General features: G+C 50.1%; 1 protein-coding gene across 1 annotated transcript in view; it reads left to right on the top strand.

The window, feature by feature from the left end:
- Positions 1 to 422: 422 nt before the first annotated feature.
- Positions 423 to 17,626, top strand: part of RICTOR (RPTOR independent companion of MTOR complex 2) — a 161,622-nt gene continuing 144,418 nt past the window's right edge. Inside the window, exons 1-2 of the mRNA XM_075330517.1 lie at positions 423 to 501; positions 7,823 to 7,870. Of these exons, the coding sequence (XP_075186632.1) occupies positions 453 to 501; positions 7,823 to 7,870 (97 nt within the window). The 5' untranslated portion in view covers positions 423 to 452. The remainder of the gene's footprint in view (positions 502 to 7,822; positions 7,871 to 17,626) is intronic.

The following is a 17,626-nucleotide window of genomic DNA, read 5'->3' as shown; positions in this document are numbered from 1 at the left end:
AGCAGGTCACGGCGACGCCTACCTAGAAGGTGGTGCGGTGCATGCTGGGAAGTGTGGTTCAGTATTTCATGGAGCGCTTTATAGACCTTAGTTTTTTTTTCCCTATCTTTATATACAGCTTTATTTATAATGTCACAAGCTGCGGAATAAATCTATACTTCATAAATTTTTCACACAGACTGGACCGTGCCCACAACAAAGATGGCGGCCGCAGCCTCTCCAAGGACGTATTTTCATCCCAGGGTCTAAAGTGTGTTTTTCTCTCCTGCATCCGCTCTTGTGTCTCCCGCCCCTCCAGCCGCGGGCCCTCCCTTTACAAAACGATAATAATAGTGAAAAAAAAATCTGTTGTATGGCTTTTCCGTGGAATCCCCGCCCTTTGCCCCCTATCTCGTCTTCTCGCGAGAGAGCGCGATGTTTCCGGTGTTGTGAATGTCTCACCACCGAGGAACATGGCGGCTAGCATCCGCGCCCGCTCCCTCCGGCACCTCCGGATAAGAGGTAACCGGGCAGGGCTGGGGCGGGAGGGGAGACCCGGGGGTTGTGGGGTGTCAGTGTTGCCGGGGAGACGGAGGAAGCGCCCCCCACCCCTGGCCTCAGCCTTCATGGAATGTCCCGGTGAGGGGGCGCTGCGGTGTGTGCTCGCCCGTTACCATGGCAATGCCCCCTCTGACGCCTGCCCCTGCTGTGCCAAGTGCTATCCCCCAGTGTCCTCCAGTGATCAGTGCCCAGGAGGAGCCCACCACACCCATGACCCCACCGCTGGTCCCCCCCCCCGCACCCACCGTGTCCCCACCACCGCTGGTCCCCCCCGCACCCGCCGTGTCCCCACCTCTGGTCCCCCCCTGCACCCGCCGTGTCCCCACCTCTGGTCACCCGCCGTATCCCCACCGCTGGTCCCCCGCCCTCGCCGTGTCCCCACCGCTGGTCCTCCCCGCACCTGCCGTGTCCCCACCGCTGGTCCCCCCCGCACCCGCCATGTCCCCACCGTTGGTCCCCGCACCCGCCGTGTCCCCACCGCTGGTCCCCCCCCCCTGCACCCCCCGTGTCCCCACCGCTGGTCCCCACCGCTGGTCCCCCCCCCCCCCGCACCCGCCGTGTCCCCACCGCTGGTCCCCCCCCCCTGCACCCCCCGTGTCCCCACCGCTGGTCCCCCCCTCCCCCCCGCACGCGCCGTGTCCCCACCGCTGGGTCCCCCCCCCCGCACGCGCCGTGTCCCCACCGCTGGGTCCCCCCCCCCGCACGCGCCGTGTCCCCACCGCTGGGTCCCCCCCCCCCCGCACGCGCCGTGTCCCCACCGCTGGGTCCCCCCCCCCGCACAGCGCCGTGTCCCCACCGCTGGTCCCCCCCCCGCACGCGCCGTGTCCCCACCGCTGGTCCCCCCCCCCCGCACGCGCCGTGTCCCCCCCCCCCGCACGCGCCATGTCCCCACCGCTGGCCCGCCCCCCCCGCACGCGGCGTGTCCCCACCGCTGGTCCCCCCCCCCCCCCGCACTCGCCTTGTCCCCACCGCTGGTCCCCCCCCCCCCCCCCGCACGCGCCTTGTCCCCACCGCTGGTCCCCCCCCCCCCCCCGCACGCGCCTTGTCCCCACCGCTGGTCCCCCCCCCCCCCCGCACGCGCCTTGTCCCCACCGCTGGTCCCCCCCCCCCCGCACGCGCCGTGTCCCCACCGCTGGTCCCCCCCCCGCACGCGCTGGTCCCCACCGCTGGTCCCCCCCCCCACACCCGCCGTGTCCTCTTCCCATACACATAAGTTTTCCATCCCCCGCCCACGGAAATCATCTTTTTTTCTAACACGTAGCTGTGAATGTCGTCGTTCACATTACCGACCGATGTGCTGAAAAATAAGGAAAAAATGAGAAAAAAATTCTGTGTTTTTTCAGATTTCATTTTTAATGCCGTTCATTTAGTGGGTAAATGAACCCCGCAGCCTGATTCTCCGGATCGCTACCATCACTGCAATACCAAACTCGTATTGGTTTAATTTTTTATTTTTCGCCATTTTTATTTTTTTGTTTTTGTTGTTTTTTTTTTTGTGCCGAGTTTTTATACATTTTTATCCTTTTTTTTTTTTTAATAAGTTTCATGCAATATTTTTCGTTGTTTTCTGCCTAGGTGATGTTTTTCTATTACTTTTTTTGTACCGAGCTGAAGTTTTTTTTTTTGTTTTTTTTGGAGGGGCGGTAACCCAAAAATAAATTGTCATTTCTTTTCCAAATTTCGTTTTAAAACCTTTTTTTTTTGTTATCCACACTTGCACTAACATCTAGCGAGTCCTCGGTATCTCAGTATATTGGAGGAGCGGTCTTTATACGTGGGGTGACGGGGACGGGGGGCTTCATCCACCTCCCATTGCTATGGCGACCTATAGACTTTCCGCAGGTTCCTGGTGCTGATGCTATAAGGCTATGTGCCCACGGGACAAAGTACCCACGAATTTTGCCACGAAAAACCTGTGTATTTAGCTGGATTTTCTAGATAAATCCGCCGGTTTTAGCATGTACAGACACTCCCCATGTTAACCTATGGGACAGGGGGAGTGCTGTGTCCACGCTGCAGTATGTGCGGCTGCGGATGTCCCGTAACTGCATGTCAATTAGTCCTGCGGGAAATACCTGCGGAATTCCCGCTCCTCCACTATGGAGATAGAGGCCGGGAATTCCGCAGGTATTTCCGCAGGTTTACCGCAACAAAAATGCTCGTATCCCGCAGTTAATGGATAACTGCGGTAAACCTGCCGATATATCCGCGGGTACATTGTCTCGTGGGCACATAGCCTTAGTCCGTGTTCACACTGTGCCAAGGATGCCCTGAGCTTTCACTCGCAGGAATTGGCGCCTATGGCTGCAGATCAAGGTGTAACATCAGTTATCGATGATTCCCGGTGATTTCATCAATATTTGCAAATTGGACATATGCGTGTCTCCTTGAAGGGTTTGTCCGAGATTTAGCTCCGTTTAAAAAAAAAAAAAATAAATAAATAAAAGCACATCAAATCTGCTAGTCATTGTTTATCTCCCTGCAGCAGTGATGTCACGTCCTTCCATGTGGACAGCGATTGGCTGCAGCGGTCACATGGGAGTCATGATGTCATCACTTCAGAGGAGCAGTGTGGGGGATGTGCAGGGGTCGGCCGGTGTCTCAAGGCCGTCACTTCTGCACCAGAAGGAAGGGCCGTCCTCCTATTTGTGGCCTCCGAAATATAGATGGGGTGTTTCACAGTGATCATAAGAGGGGGTCCCCCAACCTGAGATTCCCATCTCTGAGCCAAAAGACAGCCTAACTAGTCCACACATCACAGTAAAGGGGTTCTGCAGCATCTGCCACGCCATGTTTGACATGTTCCCCCGCCCGGAGAGTGGAGGACCGATGCTTTGTCTCTACACGTTTGTAGCCGCTGTTGCTTTATTCTGGGGTACCGGCGGACCCCCAGCCTGCCATGTGATGGTCATAATTAGATCTGACAACTGATGTCATCCCTGGAGATTGTCACTCTACTTTCCCAGAGCTCAGAATGGCATATACTGCAGAGGCCGATCCTCCGCTGTCAGGGGTCAGGTGCAGCCGGGGGTCCCACCCTCCATGTGATCACGCTGCATTGTTTTTCTCCAGGCCCCTGAATGAGAGATCTGTCACGGTGGTGGGGGGGGGGATGGGGGGATCAGCGTCTCATCCTTCCAGCAATGCGAGGACTGTGTCACATCAAAACATGTTTGTGGTGGAAGAGGAGAAGGCTGGGAGTGGCCATAACCTCGGAATACTGCCCCCTAGTGACAGCCGAGATGACTGCCGGCAATCAGAGCACGGTGATGTATGCGGAGGTGCGGGCAGGAGGCTGCCTATATATAACCTCCTCATTACTATACATACATCTAATATAGGGTGGGAATGAAGGGGCGCCGCTGATATTGTAGGTTTTGGTTGCTCTGCAGAGTTCCATCTCCAAGGGGAAAATTTGTAAAAAGAAGTTTGCACAATTTTTGCCCCTAAATATTATCTCTTTTTGGCTAGTTTCACACTTGCGTTGAACGGCATCCGTTGCATTGCGCTGTGTGACGGATGCTACGGATCGTACAAAACAACGGAAAGCTTTTTATTTTATTTTTTTTTCTTCTTTACAGTTTTACCAGCAGCAGACTATTGTGAACGATCAGCTGATTGCTCTCACATGCCGGCGGCCGGGCTCTCAGCTGAGCGCTCTCACATGCCGGTGGCTGAGCGCTCTCACATGCCGGCGGCGGGGCGCTCAGCTGATCGCTCTCACATCCCGGCGGCGGGGCGCTCAGCTGAGCGCTCTCACATGCCGGCGGCCGGGCGCTCAGCTCAGAGCTCTCACATGCCGGCGGCCGGACGATCAGCTGATCGCTCTCACATGCCGGCGGCTGGGCGCTCAGCTCAGAGCTCTCACATGCCGGCGGCCGGGCGCTCAGCTCAGAGCTCTCACATGCCGGCGGCCGGGCGCTCAGCTGATCGCTCTCACATGCCGGCGGCTGGGCGCTCAGCTCAGAGCTCTCACATGCCGGCGGCCGGGCGCTCAGCTCAGAGCTCTCACATGCCGGCGGCCGGGCGCTCAGCTGATCGCTCTCACATGCCGGCGGCTGGGCGCTCAGCTCAGAGCTCTCACATGCCGGCGGCCGGGCGCTCAGCTCAGAGCTCTCACATGCCGGCGGCCGGGCGCTCAGCTCAGAGCTCTCACATGCCTGCGGCCGGGCGCTCAGCTCAGAGCTCTCACATGCCGGCGGCCGGGCGCTCAGCTCAGAGCTCTCACATGCCGGCGGCCGGGCGCTCAGCTGAACGTTCGGCCACCAAGAGACAAAATAAAGTTTGTGATATAAAAAAATAAAAAAAAACCATGCGCAGTGAAATCCTACGGATTGCGCTGCTCAAAAAAAGTTACATGCTGCATTCCTTCCACCCGACGCAGTGTCAAAATAACGATGCTGCGTCGTCCAGCGGATGCAACGCTGACACTTGCATTACAGTGCGTCGTCCATACAAGTCTATGGAGAATCGAGCAGTGTGTTAACGGACTGCGCTATTCTCCATAGTGACGGACTGCGCTGAACGCAAGTGTGAAAGTAGCCTTTGCTGGAGGTTTGTCCACATCCACCAAAAATGTACCTAGAATATTTGGAATGTGGCAGATCCACAGCGGACGTCCATCTAGATTTTTTGGAAGATGTGAAGGAGCCGTGTGCGGAGAATGTCCGTACTGCACCGCCGCCGCCTCCTCGGGTGCAGAGCTCCGCGCGTCCTCTCCCGCCAGTCAGTGGCACGAAATCCGGTATGAGCTCCGCACACGGGGCGCACAATCGTGACACAAACCCGCAGCACTTGGGCTCTCACAGCGGACGGTGATTCGGGTGCACCCTCAATCAGAAGCCGCCACTGCGACTGTTTAACCCCTTTCTCACTGCAGCTATTTTTGTTTAATAAAAACAATAAACCCGCATGCAGGGAATTAAAAAGTTCAGGCTCTTAGAACGCAGAGATGCGAAAATTAATGCAATAAGTAGTCATTCTCGCATCTCTGTGTTCTAAGAGTCTGAACTCTTTAATCCCCCCCCCCCCCCATGCGTGTGTATTGCGTATTAAAGTATTCAAGAATGTTTACACTTTTTATTTTTTGACCAAAACCAGCATTTTTTTGTTTACTTTTTGTGCAAAGGGATGCAGAAAAATATTTTCCTGTATTGTATAGTAGGATGTAAAAGTTTGGGCGCCCCTGGTCAATATTACTGTCATTGTGAACAGTTAAGCAAGTTGCAGATGAAATGATCTATAAAAGGCAGAAAGTTACAGAGGACACATTTTCTTTATATTTTAGGCAAAAAATATATATTTTAAACTTTTACATTTTAAAATTGGAAAGGAAAATGGGCTGATGCAAACGTTGTTTGGGCACCCTGCACTGGTTAGTACCTGGTAGCACCTCCTTTGGCAGTATCACAGCTTGTGAACACTTTTTGTAGAAGCCAAGAGTCTGTCAATTATTATTTGATGGATTTTCATCCATTCTTCCTTGGAGACATCTTCCAGTTCTGTGAGATTCCTGGCTTGTCTTGCATGAAGACGTCTTCCAGTTCTGTGAGATTCCTGGCTTGTCTTGCATGAAGACGTCTTCCAGTTCTGTGAGATTCCTGGCTTGTCTTGCATGAAGACGTCTTCCAGTTCTGTGAGATTCCTGGCTCGTCTTGCATGCTCTGCTCTTCCTTGAAGACTTCTTCCAGTTCTGTGAGATTCCTGGCTCGTCTTGCATGCACTGCTCTTCCTTGGGGACGTCTTCCAGTTCTCTGAGATTCCTGGCTCGTCTTGCATGTTTTGCTCTTTTGAGCTCTAGCCACAGATTTTCAATTCTGTTCAGATAAGAAACTGTAAAAGGCCATTGTAAAACCTTCAGCCTATGCCTTCAGAGGTCGTCTGTTGTGGATTTTGATCTGTGTTTAGGATCATTATCCTTTTGTAGAAGCCATCCTCCTGTCCTCCCCTCTGTTGTCAGTCTTTTTTTTTTCAGATGGTGTTATGTTTGCATCAAGAATTTGTTGACATTTCATTGAATTCATTCTCTCCTCTACCCGTGAAATGTTCCCTGTGCCATTGGCTGCAACACAACCCCAAAGCATGATCGATCCACCCCATGCTTAATGGTTGGCGATATATTCTTTTCCTGAAATTCTGCGCCCCTTTTTTCACACATAGCTTTGATAATTGTGGACAGAGTTCTATTTTATCCTCATCGGTCCACAGGACTTGTTTGCACAATGCATCAGGCTTGTTTAGATGTTCTTTTGGATACTTCTGACTGTGAATTTTATGGTGAGGACGCAGGAGAGGTTTTCTTCTGATGACTTTTCTATGAGGACCATATTTGTGCAGGTGTCTCTGAACAGTAGAACAATGTACCACAACTCCAGAGTCTGCTAAATCTTCCTGAAGGTCTTTTGCAGTCACACAGGGGTTCTGATTGCCCTCTCTAGCAGTCCTACCAGCAGCTTTCCCAGAAATATTGCTTGATCTTCTAGACCTTATCTTCACCTCCACTGTTCCTGGTAACGGCCTTTTCTTAATTACATTTCAAACTGAGCAAATTGTTTTCATCTTGACCTTTATAGCCTTCTCTTGCTTTGTGGGCCTCCACCATTTTCAGAGTGCTAGGCAGCTGCTTAGAAGAACCCATGGCTGCTGTTTTTTTTTGCACAAGGTTAGAGGAGGATGGGTTTTTATAAAGCTGTGAAATTTGCATCACCTGAACAAGCCATAGTTGGTAAAAGGAGCTTGCTTCTTTTTTTATCCTTTTTTTCTAAACTTTTTACTTTCACTTTAGTTTCGGGGATGTTACCCTGTGATCTCTTGGTCGTTTTGCAATCATCGTCTTCCTGTTGAGGTTTATAGGGTTAGACTTAGACCCATAATTAAATGGTATAAAACCTGCGGGTCAGACGTGATCCCACCCTGATATCCGGACCTGGGCTCTGTCGTCACCCTTCGGATTGGATGTAAGGCTACGTTGGCCGCTGCTCCGTTCCAGCAAGGCATTTTGAAGCCCCATCCTGGAGATTGTCGGGGTCCCCAAATTCCATTCTTGGTATCAATGATTATATTTAATTGGTAGCGTAGCATTGTTGGTAGCGTCGATGGCGTCACGTCCGTGCTGAGACGCCTGCATGATCTATGGCGGCTGTGCGCGGTTCCGGCACTTGGTAATTTAGTGTATGTGAACCCCACTGTGCAGCCATCGTATAGGAGAGCGGTGGCCGATGGGAATGTTTGATATCTGGGCCAGTTGGTAACCTGCCGTAATATATATATTTTTTCTTTCTAGGTCGGAATGACAGTGGGGAGGAGAACGTCCCGATAGATCTCAGCAGAGGTAAGAGATCCGACTGTGCGATCAGTGATGGATCCGGCGTGTGATATCCAACCACCGGCCCATCTTTATATCACAATCCTGCTTAATTAGTGACCCAAATCCTGTAACTGCGGTAGCCTCACATGAGGCTGACTACGTCTCCATACCATCTCTATTATAAAGACTCCAGCCAGACTTAAAGGGGTTGTCCAGGACTGTAATATGGGGACCTATGCATAAATCTCTGTATAATGCAGCCAGACCCACAGATTGGCAGACCCTCTAATGTGTACAGGGGCCGCCCAACTGTCCCCCGATAGATGAGGGGAGAAAAGTGTCTGGACAGTGGAATTTCACCTGCCGATCCTTCTGTTCACCAGGGAGATGTCCTTCTAGACCCCTCTGGAAGCAGGTTGAGGGGTTTGGAGGGACAAGGGGGAGGATGGAGGGTTCTGGAAGGATGAGGGCTGGATGGAGGTGTCTGGAGGGAGAAGGTGAGGATTAAGGGAGGAGGGCAGGATGGAGGGGTCTGGAACTAGGAGGGGAGGACAGAGGGAGGAGGGCAGGATGGAGGGGTCTGGAGGGGGGAGGTAAGGAAGAAGGGAGGAGGGGAAGATAGAAGGGTCTGGAGCTAGGAGGGGAGGATTAAAGGGGTCTGGAACTAAGAGGGGAGGACGGAGGAAGGAGTTGAGGATGAAGAGCGGGTCTGGATCAAGGAGGGGTCTGGCGGTAGAAGGGGAGGACAGAAGGGTCTGGCGGTGGAAGGGGAGGACAGAAGGGTCTGGCGGTGGAAGGGGAGGACAGAAGGCTCTGGCGGTAGAAGGGGAGGACAGAAGGCTCTGGCGGTGGAAGGGGAGGACAGAAGGCTCTGGCGGTGGAAGGGGAGGACAGAAGGCTCTGGCGGTGGAAGGGGAGGACAGAAGGCTCTGGCGGTGGAAGGGGAGGACAGAAGGCTCTGGCGGTGGAAGGGGAGGACAGAAGGCTCTGGCGGTGGAAGGGGAGGACAGAAGGCTCTGGCGGTGGAAGGGGAGGACAGAAGGCTCTGGCGGTGGAAGGGGAGGACAGAAGGCTCTGGCGGTGGAAGGGGAGGACAGAAGGCTCTGGCGGTGGAAGGGGAGGACAGAAGGCTCTGGCGGTGGAAGGGGAGGACAGAAGGCTCTGGCGGTGGAAGGGGAGGACAGAAGGCTCTGGCGGTGGAAGGGGAGGACAGAAGGCTCTGGCGGTGGAAGGGGAGGACAGAAGGCTCTGGCGGAAGGAAGAACGATTTTGGCAGTGACTGTCATGGAGCGGCAGAGAGCTGATAGATGAATATTGAATGTGTATGGGGGTATTTAGGTCTTTATTATCAGATGGGTGGGGTGTGACTCCTGCCCCCACTGATCATGTGTTGTTACCTCTGGATGTGTTTGGATGAGGCAGCACAGCGCTGTACAGTGTGTAGTGGCCGTTCTCAGTACTGCAGCTCAGCTCCTATTATAGTGAATGTGATCAGAGCTGCAGTGCTAGAGATCGCTGCGCTGCTGGCTCCATCCACTGTGTACAGCCGCCCCCCAGATGATGATGGTGGGTCTGCCGGGCGTCAGACCCCACTGACTTTATAGATAATATCAAATCCTCCATACAAATTGGTTGATCTGCAGGCCTCGCTGAAGTCCGCAGGTTCCGCTGCCCTTAATGTAACGTGTCTTTAGTCCCAAAGGATCCTGTGCAGTAGAGCGGGGGTCCGGACATCGCAGGCGCGGTGCACATAGAACGTAGCGTTAGATCTCTTCGCGTTCCCATTTAATACATGAGCTTGAGCTGCTGTGTCCGGAGCGCGGAGACACGAGTCTGGGCCGGAGCCACCGATATGTGCCCCATCCCCTGCAAGAGCTGCCGCATTTTACTGCAAATCATTGCTCTAATTTCTGCTGAATCGATGTCCGTTCCCATGCGGCACATTTATTACTGAATGATCTGGGACTGAAACAAGCGTTGTATCCGCACGGGCGGACGCGTCCCCTGCCATCGAGAACCGAAAAGTCAGGGAAATGTCCGCCAATCTGCAATGATTCCGCCCGCAGGCCGTGCACACGCCGCAGAACCGGGGAATATTCTGCTCAGATTTGCAGTGAGATTATACCAAATATCATATCGTTGGGTTTTTTTTTTTTTTTTTAAATTACCGTATTTTTTGGAATTATGAAACGCACTTTCCTCCCAAAAATTTGGGAGGAAAATGAGGGGTGCGTCTTAAAATCCGAATATAGCTTTACCTGGGGGTCCTGTCTGTGCGGCGATCGGGCGGCCGGGTGCCTGTGGCTGCGTGCGGGCGGCAGGCGGGTGCTTGTCAGTGCCAGCAGCCTCTCTGTGCGGGTGGGCGGCTGTGCTGCAGGTTACCCAGTGTGTCCGCCGCCCCAGTTTCAAATGATGGCGCTGGGAGCAGGCGTGTGCTCCGATGGAGCTCTTGGATGAGAGCTCCATCTGCGCATGCACCGCTCCAAGCGCCATCATTTGAACCGGGACCTCGGCCGACGCCGCGCCTGCCACCACTCACCCGCCGCCGCCACCACTGACCCGCCGCACCTGCCAGCAAAACCTCTGCCTCCTGTGACCCAGTTTCATCACCACTGCTGCTCCCCTCCGGTAAGACAACACCGGAGTACAAGACTGGCCCCATTTTTATTTTTTTACCTTTTTTTTTATGTCTGAATTTGGGGTGCGTCTTATAATCCGGTGCGTCTTATAAAGTGAAAAATACGGTACTTTTTAATTAGTGCCTAAATATTTTTTCTGAAATCACTGAGGTTTGTTTTTTTTTTCTAGCATTCACTTAGGAGTAAGGCCTTGTGTCCACGTTGCTTTTTTTTCATGTTTTTTTTCTTTTAATCAATAAAAGAGAGAAAATATCATCCCGACAAAGTCTGAGAATCGTGACTTGCGGTGCGCACGCTGCTTCTTTTTTTCCTTGCAGTTTATGTTGCTGAAAAGAAGCAGCGTGTCAATTATTTGTTTTTTTTCTGCTTTTTCACCAAAAACGTTGCTTTTTTTTTTTTTTTTTTTTATTTTGTGATTTTTTTTTTTTTTTTTTAAAAAGTCACAGGGGTTCCCAGTAGCCATTTCCTCATCTTGTGATCTTTACCGTGATACCAAATGCAGGGATCTGCGGTGACATCACATGGGGAGTCGAGTTCTGCAGGAAACCCTGGTGATCCGCCGGAGTGAACTCTGTTGACCTTGTGACATCACCGGGGTTCACTGCACCTAGGCCACATAGCCAGCGTCAGCAGACATTTTCTCATCTCGCGGTCTTTACCACGGGACTTTTCTGCAGGGAACTTTGGTGACAAAGGTGCACTGGTCTGTGAGGCGATCCATACTTCAGTAACCCGGGGTCACATTGGAGGTGATTGGGTCCCTGTGATCGAATTCCCTGAGAGGTAAGCGATTCCTCTCCCTGCCTCCTGAATGTTGCGATCGCACTGTTCGCAGGATTTAGGGGGTTAAATTGCTGGAGCACGCCCCCTGGCAGAGAGAATCGGGACCCGGCTCTAAGATCAGCCGGTGACCCGTCGGTGATCGTGAGGGTACAGCACCCAATCCCCCGTGGTTGCCTTGACTAAAAAAAACGCACAAAAAAATTGGAAAAAATGCAATAAAAATGCTCGGTTTTTTCCAGCTGCTTTTTTTCCGGCCAAAACATTATGTGAAGATTTTCTGCGCTTAAAAACGTGACGTGGGCACACAGCCTTACACAGTTTTATATTTCATCAAGGTGTTCCCGAGACCGCAGCTCTGAATCTTGTATTACTTTTTTAGAAGGTGATTAGAATTTGTGTTTAATATTGTAATGTCGCGGGGTGCACGATTGTTTGCGGGGGCGGGGGGTCCGGCGTCTCCCCTCCCATCGCGAGGCGGTGATACACAGGATGTCTGCAGCCACGGTCCTGCCAATCGTAAGCAACGACCAGGAAAAAAGGCAGGAACATTGTATTCATTATTAACATTTTAGCAAAGTTGGGGACCACCTGCAGACCCCAGTCAGTGTCTGCACAGTCAGAGAGGTGAGCTGTGACATCGCCTATTGTGAATGGTGGATCCTGTGTTATCTACTGTATATAGAGGTATAATCAGTCATTGTACAGGAGGAGGAGGTGAGCTGTGACATCACCTATTGTGAATGGTGAATCCTGTTTTGTCTACTGTATATAGAGGTGTTATCAGTCATTGTGCAGGAGGAGGTGAGCTGTGACCTCACCTATTGTGAATGGTGGATCCTGTGTTAGCTACTGTACATAGAGGTGTTATCAATTATTGTACAGGAGGAGGAGTAGGTGAACTGTGACATCACCTATTGTGAATGGTGGATCCTGTTACCTACTGTACATAGGTGTCATCAGTCATTGTACAGGAGGAGGTGAGCTGTGACATCCCCTATTGTGAATGGTGGATCCTGTGCTATCTACTATATAGAGATGTCATTGTACAGGAGGAGGTGAGCTGTGATATCGTCTATTGTGAATGGTGGATCCTGTGCTATCTACTGTATGGAGATGTGATTGTACAGGAGGAGGTGAGCTGTGACATCGTCTATTGTGAATGGTGGATCCTGTGTTATCTACTGTATATGGAGGAGTTATCAGTCATTGTACAGGAGGAGGAGGTGAGCTGTGACATCACCTATTGTGAATGGTGGATCCTGTTATCTACTGTATATGGAGGAGTTGTCATTGTATAGGAGGAGGAGGTGAGTTGTGACCTTCCCTTTTGTGAATGCTGCATCCTGTGCTATCTACTGTATAGAGATGTCATTGTACTGGAGGAGGTGAGCTGTGACATCGTCTATTGTGAATGGAGGATCCTGTGCTATCTACTGTATACAGAGATGTTATTAATCATTGTACAGGAGGAGGAGGTGAGCTGTCACATCACTTATTGTGAATGGTGGAATCTGTGCTATCACTGTATACAGAGATGTTATCAGTCATTGAACAAGAGGGGGAGGAGGTGAGCTGTGATATCACCTATTATGAATGGTGGATCCTGTGTTAGCTCCTGTACAGCAACGACCAGGAAAAAAGGCAGGAACATTGTATTCATTATTAACATTTTAGCAAAGTTGGGGACCACCTGCAGACCCCAGTCAGTGTCTGCACAGTCAGAGAGGTGAGCTGTGACATCGCCTATTGTGAATGGTGGATCCTGTGTTATCTACTGTATATAGAGGTATAATCAGTCATTGTACAGGAGGAGGAGGTGAGCTGTGACATCACCTATTGTGAATGGTGAATCCTGTTTTGTCTACTGTATATAGAGGTGTTATCAGTCATTGTACAGGAGGAGGTGAGCTGTGACCTCACCTATTATGAATGGTGGATTCTGTGTTAGCTCCTGTACATAGAGATGTTATCAATCATTGTACAGGAGGAAGAGGTGAACTGTGACATCACCTATTGTGAATGGTGGATCCTGTTACCTACTGTACATAGGTGTTATCAGTCACTATACAGGAGGAGGAGGAAAGCTGTGACATCACCTATTGTGAATGGTGGATCCTGTATTATTGTACAGGAAGAAGACTAGGTGAGCTGTGACATCACCTATTGTGAATGGTGGATCCTGTATTATTGTACAGGAGGAGGAGTAGGTGAGCTGTGACATCACCTATTGTGAATGGTGGATCCTGTGTTATTGTACAGGAGGAGGACTAGGTAAGCTGTGACATCACCTATTGTGAATGGTAGATCCTGTTACTAGTCATTGTACAGGAGGAGGAGTAGGTGAGCTGTGACATCAACTATTGTGAATGATGGTTTCTGTTGTCTACTGTATGTGGAGCTGTTTCTTCTCACAGGAGGAGAGGTAATTTGCATAGTTTCCCAGGGTGCATTGCCGGTTCTCTGCAAGGAAATCTATCACTTTCCAATTTCTCACCTGGTGGAAGTTAAACTGAGAAAAATGAATGAAGTCCAGGCACAGATCTGTGCTGAGCCGTTACATACGGCAGTGTCGGTGTGCAGCGGAGCGCGTGCACTCGGCTACCGGCCACTCCTGAGGCGTCAGGAGCATCTGCAGCCTGACTGCAGAGTCGCCGCTCCGTGGGGTCGTCGCTGACGGTCCCCCGATGATGTAGACGTTGCCCCCTATCCTGATCACACTTTAATTACAATTTTCCCTAAAATGTTAGTTTGTGATAACTTTGGCTTCCAGTTTAATAACATCAATTAACAAAACTCTGGTCAGAAGAACTCTGTTCCAGCCCCCCCCCTCACCCTCCCCATCCCCTCCCTCCTCATCCCCCCCCCTCACCCTCCCCATCCCCTCCTCACCCCCCCCTCCTCATCCCCCCCCTTCCCCCCAACCTCGTCTTTTGCGCCCGTGATCTGAAGTTTTCGCATTAGCCGTGTAACCACATCAACCAGAAGACCTGTGTGTAAATGAGCCGGAGAAGGTCTTGTGACCGCATGCCTGGGCCTCGCGGGGGAGCGAGGGTTGTTTCTTAGGACATTTGTGACCGCGTCTCACAAGTTATGTCAGTCACTCAATGACTCCAGGGATAAAGCACCTTCCCGTATCTCAGCCGCCATCGTGACGCGCGCTCCTGCTCAGTCATAAATGGCGCTACTTAAAGGGCCCCTTACACCTTGAAAGCAAAGAGGGATGTATTTAGTAGAGACGCATCCGTTCCCGCGGCCGGTGCGCACAACGTCTGTTCTCCTGTCTCTGCACTGGACCTTTTATGGAATATTCTGCAGCCATTGCACAATAAAAAGAGGGAAGGGGAGTCATCTGTATTAACCCCTACACACACACACACACACACACACACACACACACACACACACACACTATATATGCGCGCGCACACTATATATATATATACACACCCTGTGTTTTTCGAACCATAAGATGCACAAGTTTTAGAGGAGGTGAATAGGGAAAAAAAGAAATTGAAGCAATAAATGTGGTCATGATGCACGGTTATGGGGGTAATCTGCTCCAATTCTGTACTAATGGGTCCCTTTATACTGTGTGTCCTTCATCTCTGTACATATCCCCATCCTGGTATACAGTGGCATATATAAGTTTGGGCGCCCATAGTCTAAATGACTGTTACGTAAGCAAGTTGATGATGAATTCATCTCCAAAAGGCTTAAAGTTACAGTTTAACACATTTCCTTTATATTTTAGGGGAAAAAAAATATACTTATATTTTCGTTTTTAAAATAAAAAAAAAAAAAAATGGGTTGACGCAGAAGTTTGGGCACCCTGCATGGTTAGTACCTAGTAGCACCCCTTTGGCAGGTATCACAGCTTGTAAACTCTTTTTTTTTGTAGCAGCCAAGAGTCTTTTAATTCTTGTTTGAGATTTTCATCCATTCTTCCTTGCAGACGTCTTCCAGTTCTGTGAGATTCCTGGCTCGTCTTGCATGCACTGCTCTTTTGAGGTCTAGCCACAGATCGATGATAAGATGAGGGGACTGTGAGGGTCATTGTAAAACCTTCAGCTTGTGGCGTTTGAGGTTGTCTATTGTGGATTTTGATGTGTGTTTAGGGTCATTATCCATTTGTAGTAGCCATCCTCTGTTCCCCTCTGGCCTCCTCTGTTCCCCTCTGGCCATCCTCTGTTCCCCTCTGGCCATCCTCTGTTCCCCTCTGGCCTCCTCTGTTCCCCTCTGGCCTCCTCTGTTCCCCTCTGGCCTCCTCTGTTCCCCTCTGGCCTCCTCTGTTCCCCTCTGGCCTCCTCTGTTCCCCTCTGGCCTCCTCTGTTCCCCTCTGGCCTCCTCTGTTCCCCTCTGGCCTCCTCTGTTCCCCTCTGGCCTCCTCTGTTCCCCTCTGGCCTCCTCTGTTCCCCTCTGGCCTCCTCTGTTCCCCTCTGGCCTCCTCTGTTCCCCTCTGGCCTTCTTTTTCTTTTTTTTACAGATGGTGTTATATTTGTATCAAGAATTTGTTGAAATTTCATTGAATCCATTCTTCCAGCTGTCCGTGAAATGTTCCCCATGCCATTGGCTGCAACACAACCCAAAAATATGATTGATCCACCCCCATGCTTAATGGTTGTCGAGATATTCTTTTCCTGATATTCTGTGCCCTTATTTTCTACATATAGCTTTAATCTCCAAGGGTGCCCAAACTTTTGCATCGGCGCATTTTCCATTTAAATCTATATTTTTTTTTTTTGCCTTAAATGCAATGTGTCCTTTTTTATCTTTCTCCATTTTAGAAATCATTTCATCAACTTGCAAAGGTTCACAATAATAGTAATTTTGACCAGGGGTGCCCAAACTTTTGTATGCCACTTTACATATCCTTATCCGTGTATATATGGTCCGCACCCTGGGCCCATCCTAGTACATACGTCCCCCATCCTGGTATATAGGATCCCCATTCTGCTATATAGTCTCAATCATGGGGCCTGTCCCTAGTATACATGGCTCTTGTTATACTGCACACATAAACCCCCCCCCCAAAAAAACCAAACAATTCTACTCTCCTCCTCCCCGGTGGGCAGCGTCCTCCTTGTGATGACATCACTGCCGTGCACCCCCAGTCACATGCACTCGGGGCCAGGTTCTGTGCAGAGAGATGAGCGGGATTATGGGTGTGGGGAGCAGCGAATATTCATTTTATTATCGGGCACAATGTAGCCCCAGCGCCGACTCCTACCTCCTGAGACCCCCGGCTCCACCGCTGCCCCGTCATCAGCAAGCCAGGTACATCAGGACCCCCCAGTTTCCCCCCAAATTTTAGGTGAAAAAGTGCATTTCATGGTCTGAGAAATGCCATTGTGGGGTCCATACAACAACCGCACATCTGGCATTTTGATATTTTTTTTTTCTTTTATCCTTGTGTTTGCTAAAACAAATTATTATTGAAACAAAACTACAGCATTTTTTTTCCCCATTTTTTTTAAAATTGAGGAAAAAAGTGGTAATTTAAACTTTTTTTTTTTTTTTTTTTTTAATTTTTGGAAACTTTTTTTTGTGGATTTGTTCCTGCGACCATTTGTTTTCTTATACTATATACTAAAGAAACACAAAGACCAAGTAGAGCGGACCTCATATTTGTTGTAATATACATAGACCCCATAGAATACATACAGGAACTTGTGGACAAGAAGGGTATTTATCATGTTTTTGAAGTAAAACTACTGTACCACAGTTGTGAAAAAGTATACAGTTTTTATTATAAAAAGTGCAAATATCAACAGCTGACATGTGTGCCTACATGTTCCGAGTGGAATCGCATTCCACCCGGAACATTAACCCCTTAGATCTCGCTGCCAAAGTCTGGCAGCGAGATCTGTATGCGCGCGGCCATGTTTTTTTTACTTACCGCCGCCCCCTCCGGACGTCACGTGAGTGATCACGTGACGTTCGGTGGTTGCCATCGTAGCACAGGGTCATGTGATGACGCCTGCTGGTACGAAGTTTCACTTTCGTTCTTCCTCTGCACAAAGCAGTGGAAAAAAGAAAGTGACTATTTCTGCTGTTTACAGCTGTATAGCTGTGATCAGCAGATAGCGATCAGCAATCGGATTGCTGATCGCTATAGCCCCCTAGGGGGACTAGTAAAATAAAATAAAAAAAAGTAAAAAAAAAGTTTTAAAAAATTAAAAATAAAAAACAAAAAACCTAAAAGTTCAAATCACCCCCCTTTCCCCCCATTGAAAATTAAAGGGTTAAAAAATAAATAAATATACACATATTTGGTATCGCCGCGTTCACAAATGCCCGATCTATCAAAATATAAAATCAATTAATCTGATTGGTAAACGGCGTAGTGGCAAAAAAAATT

Source organism: Anomaloglossus baeobatrachus, chromosome 1 (genome assembly GCF_048569485.1).
Source record: "Anomaloglossus baeobatrachus isolate aAnoBae1 chromosome 1, aAnoBae1.hap1, whole genome shotgun sequence".
Lineage (NCBI taxonomy): Eukaryota > Metazoa > Chordata > Amphibia > Anura > Aromobatidae > Anomaloglossus > Anomaloglossus baeobatrachus.
This window is presented reverse-complemented; position numbering and strand designations above follow the sequence as displayed.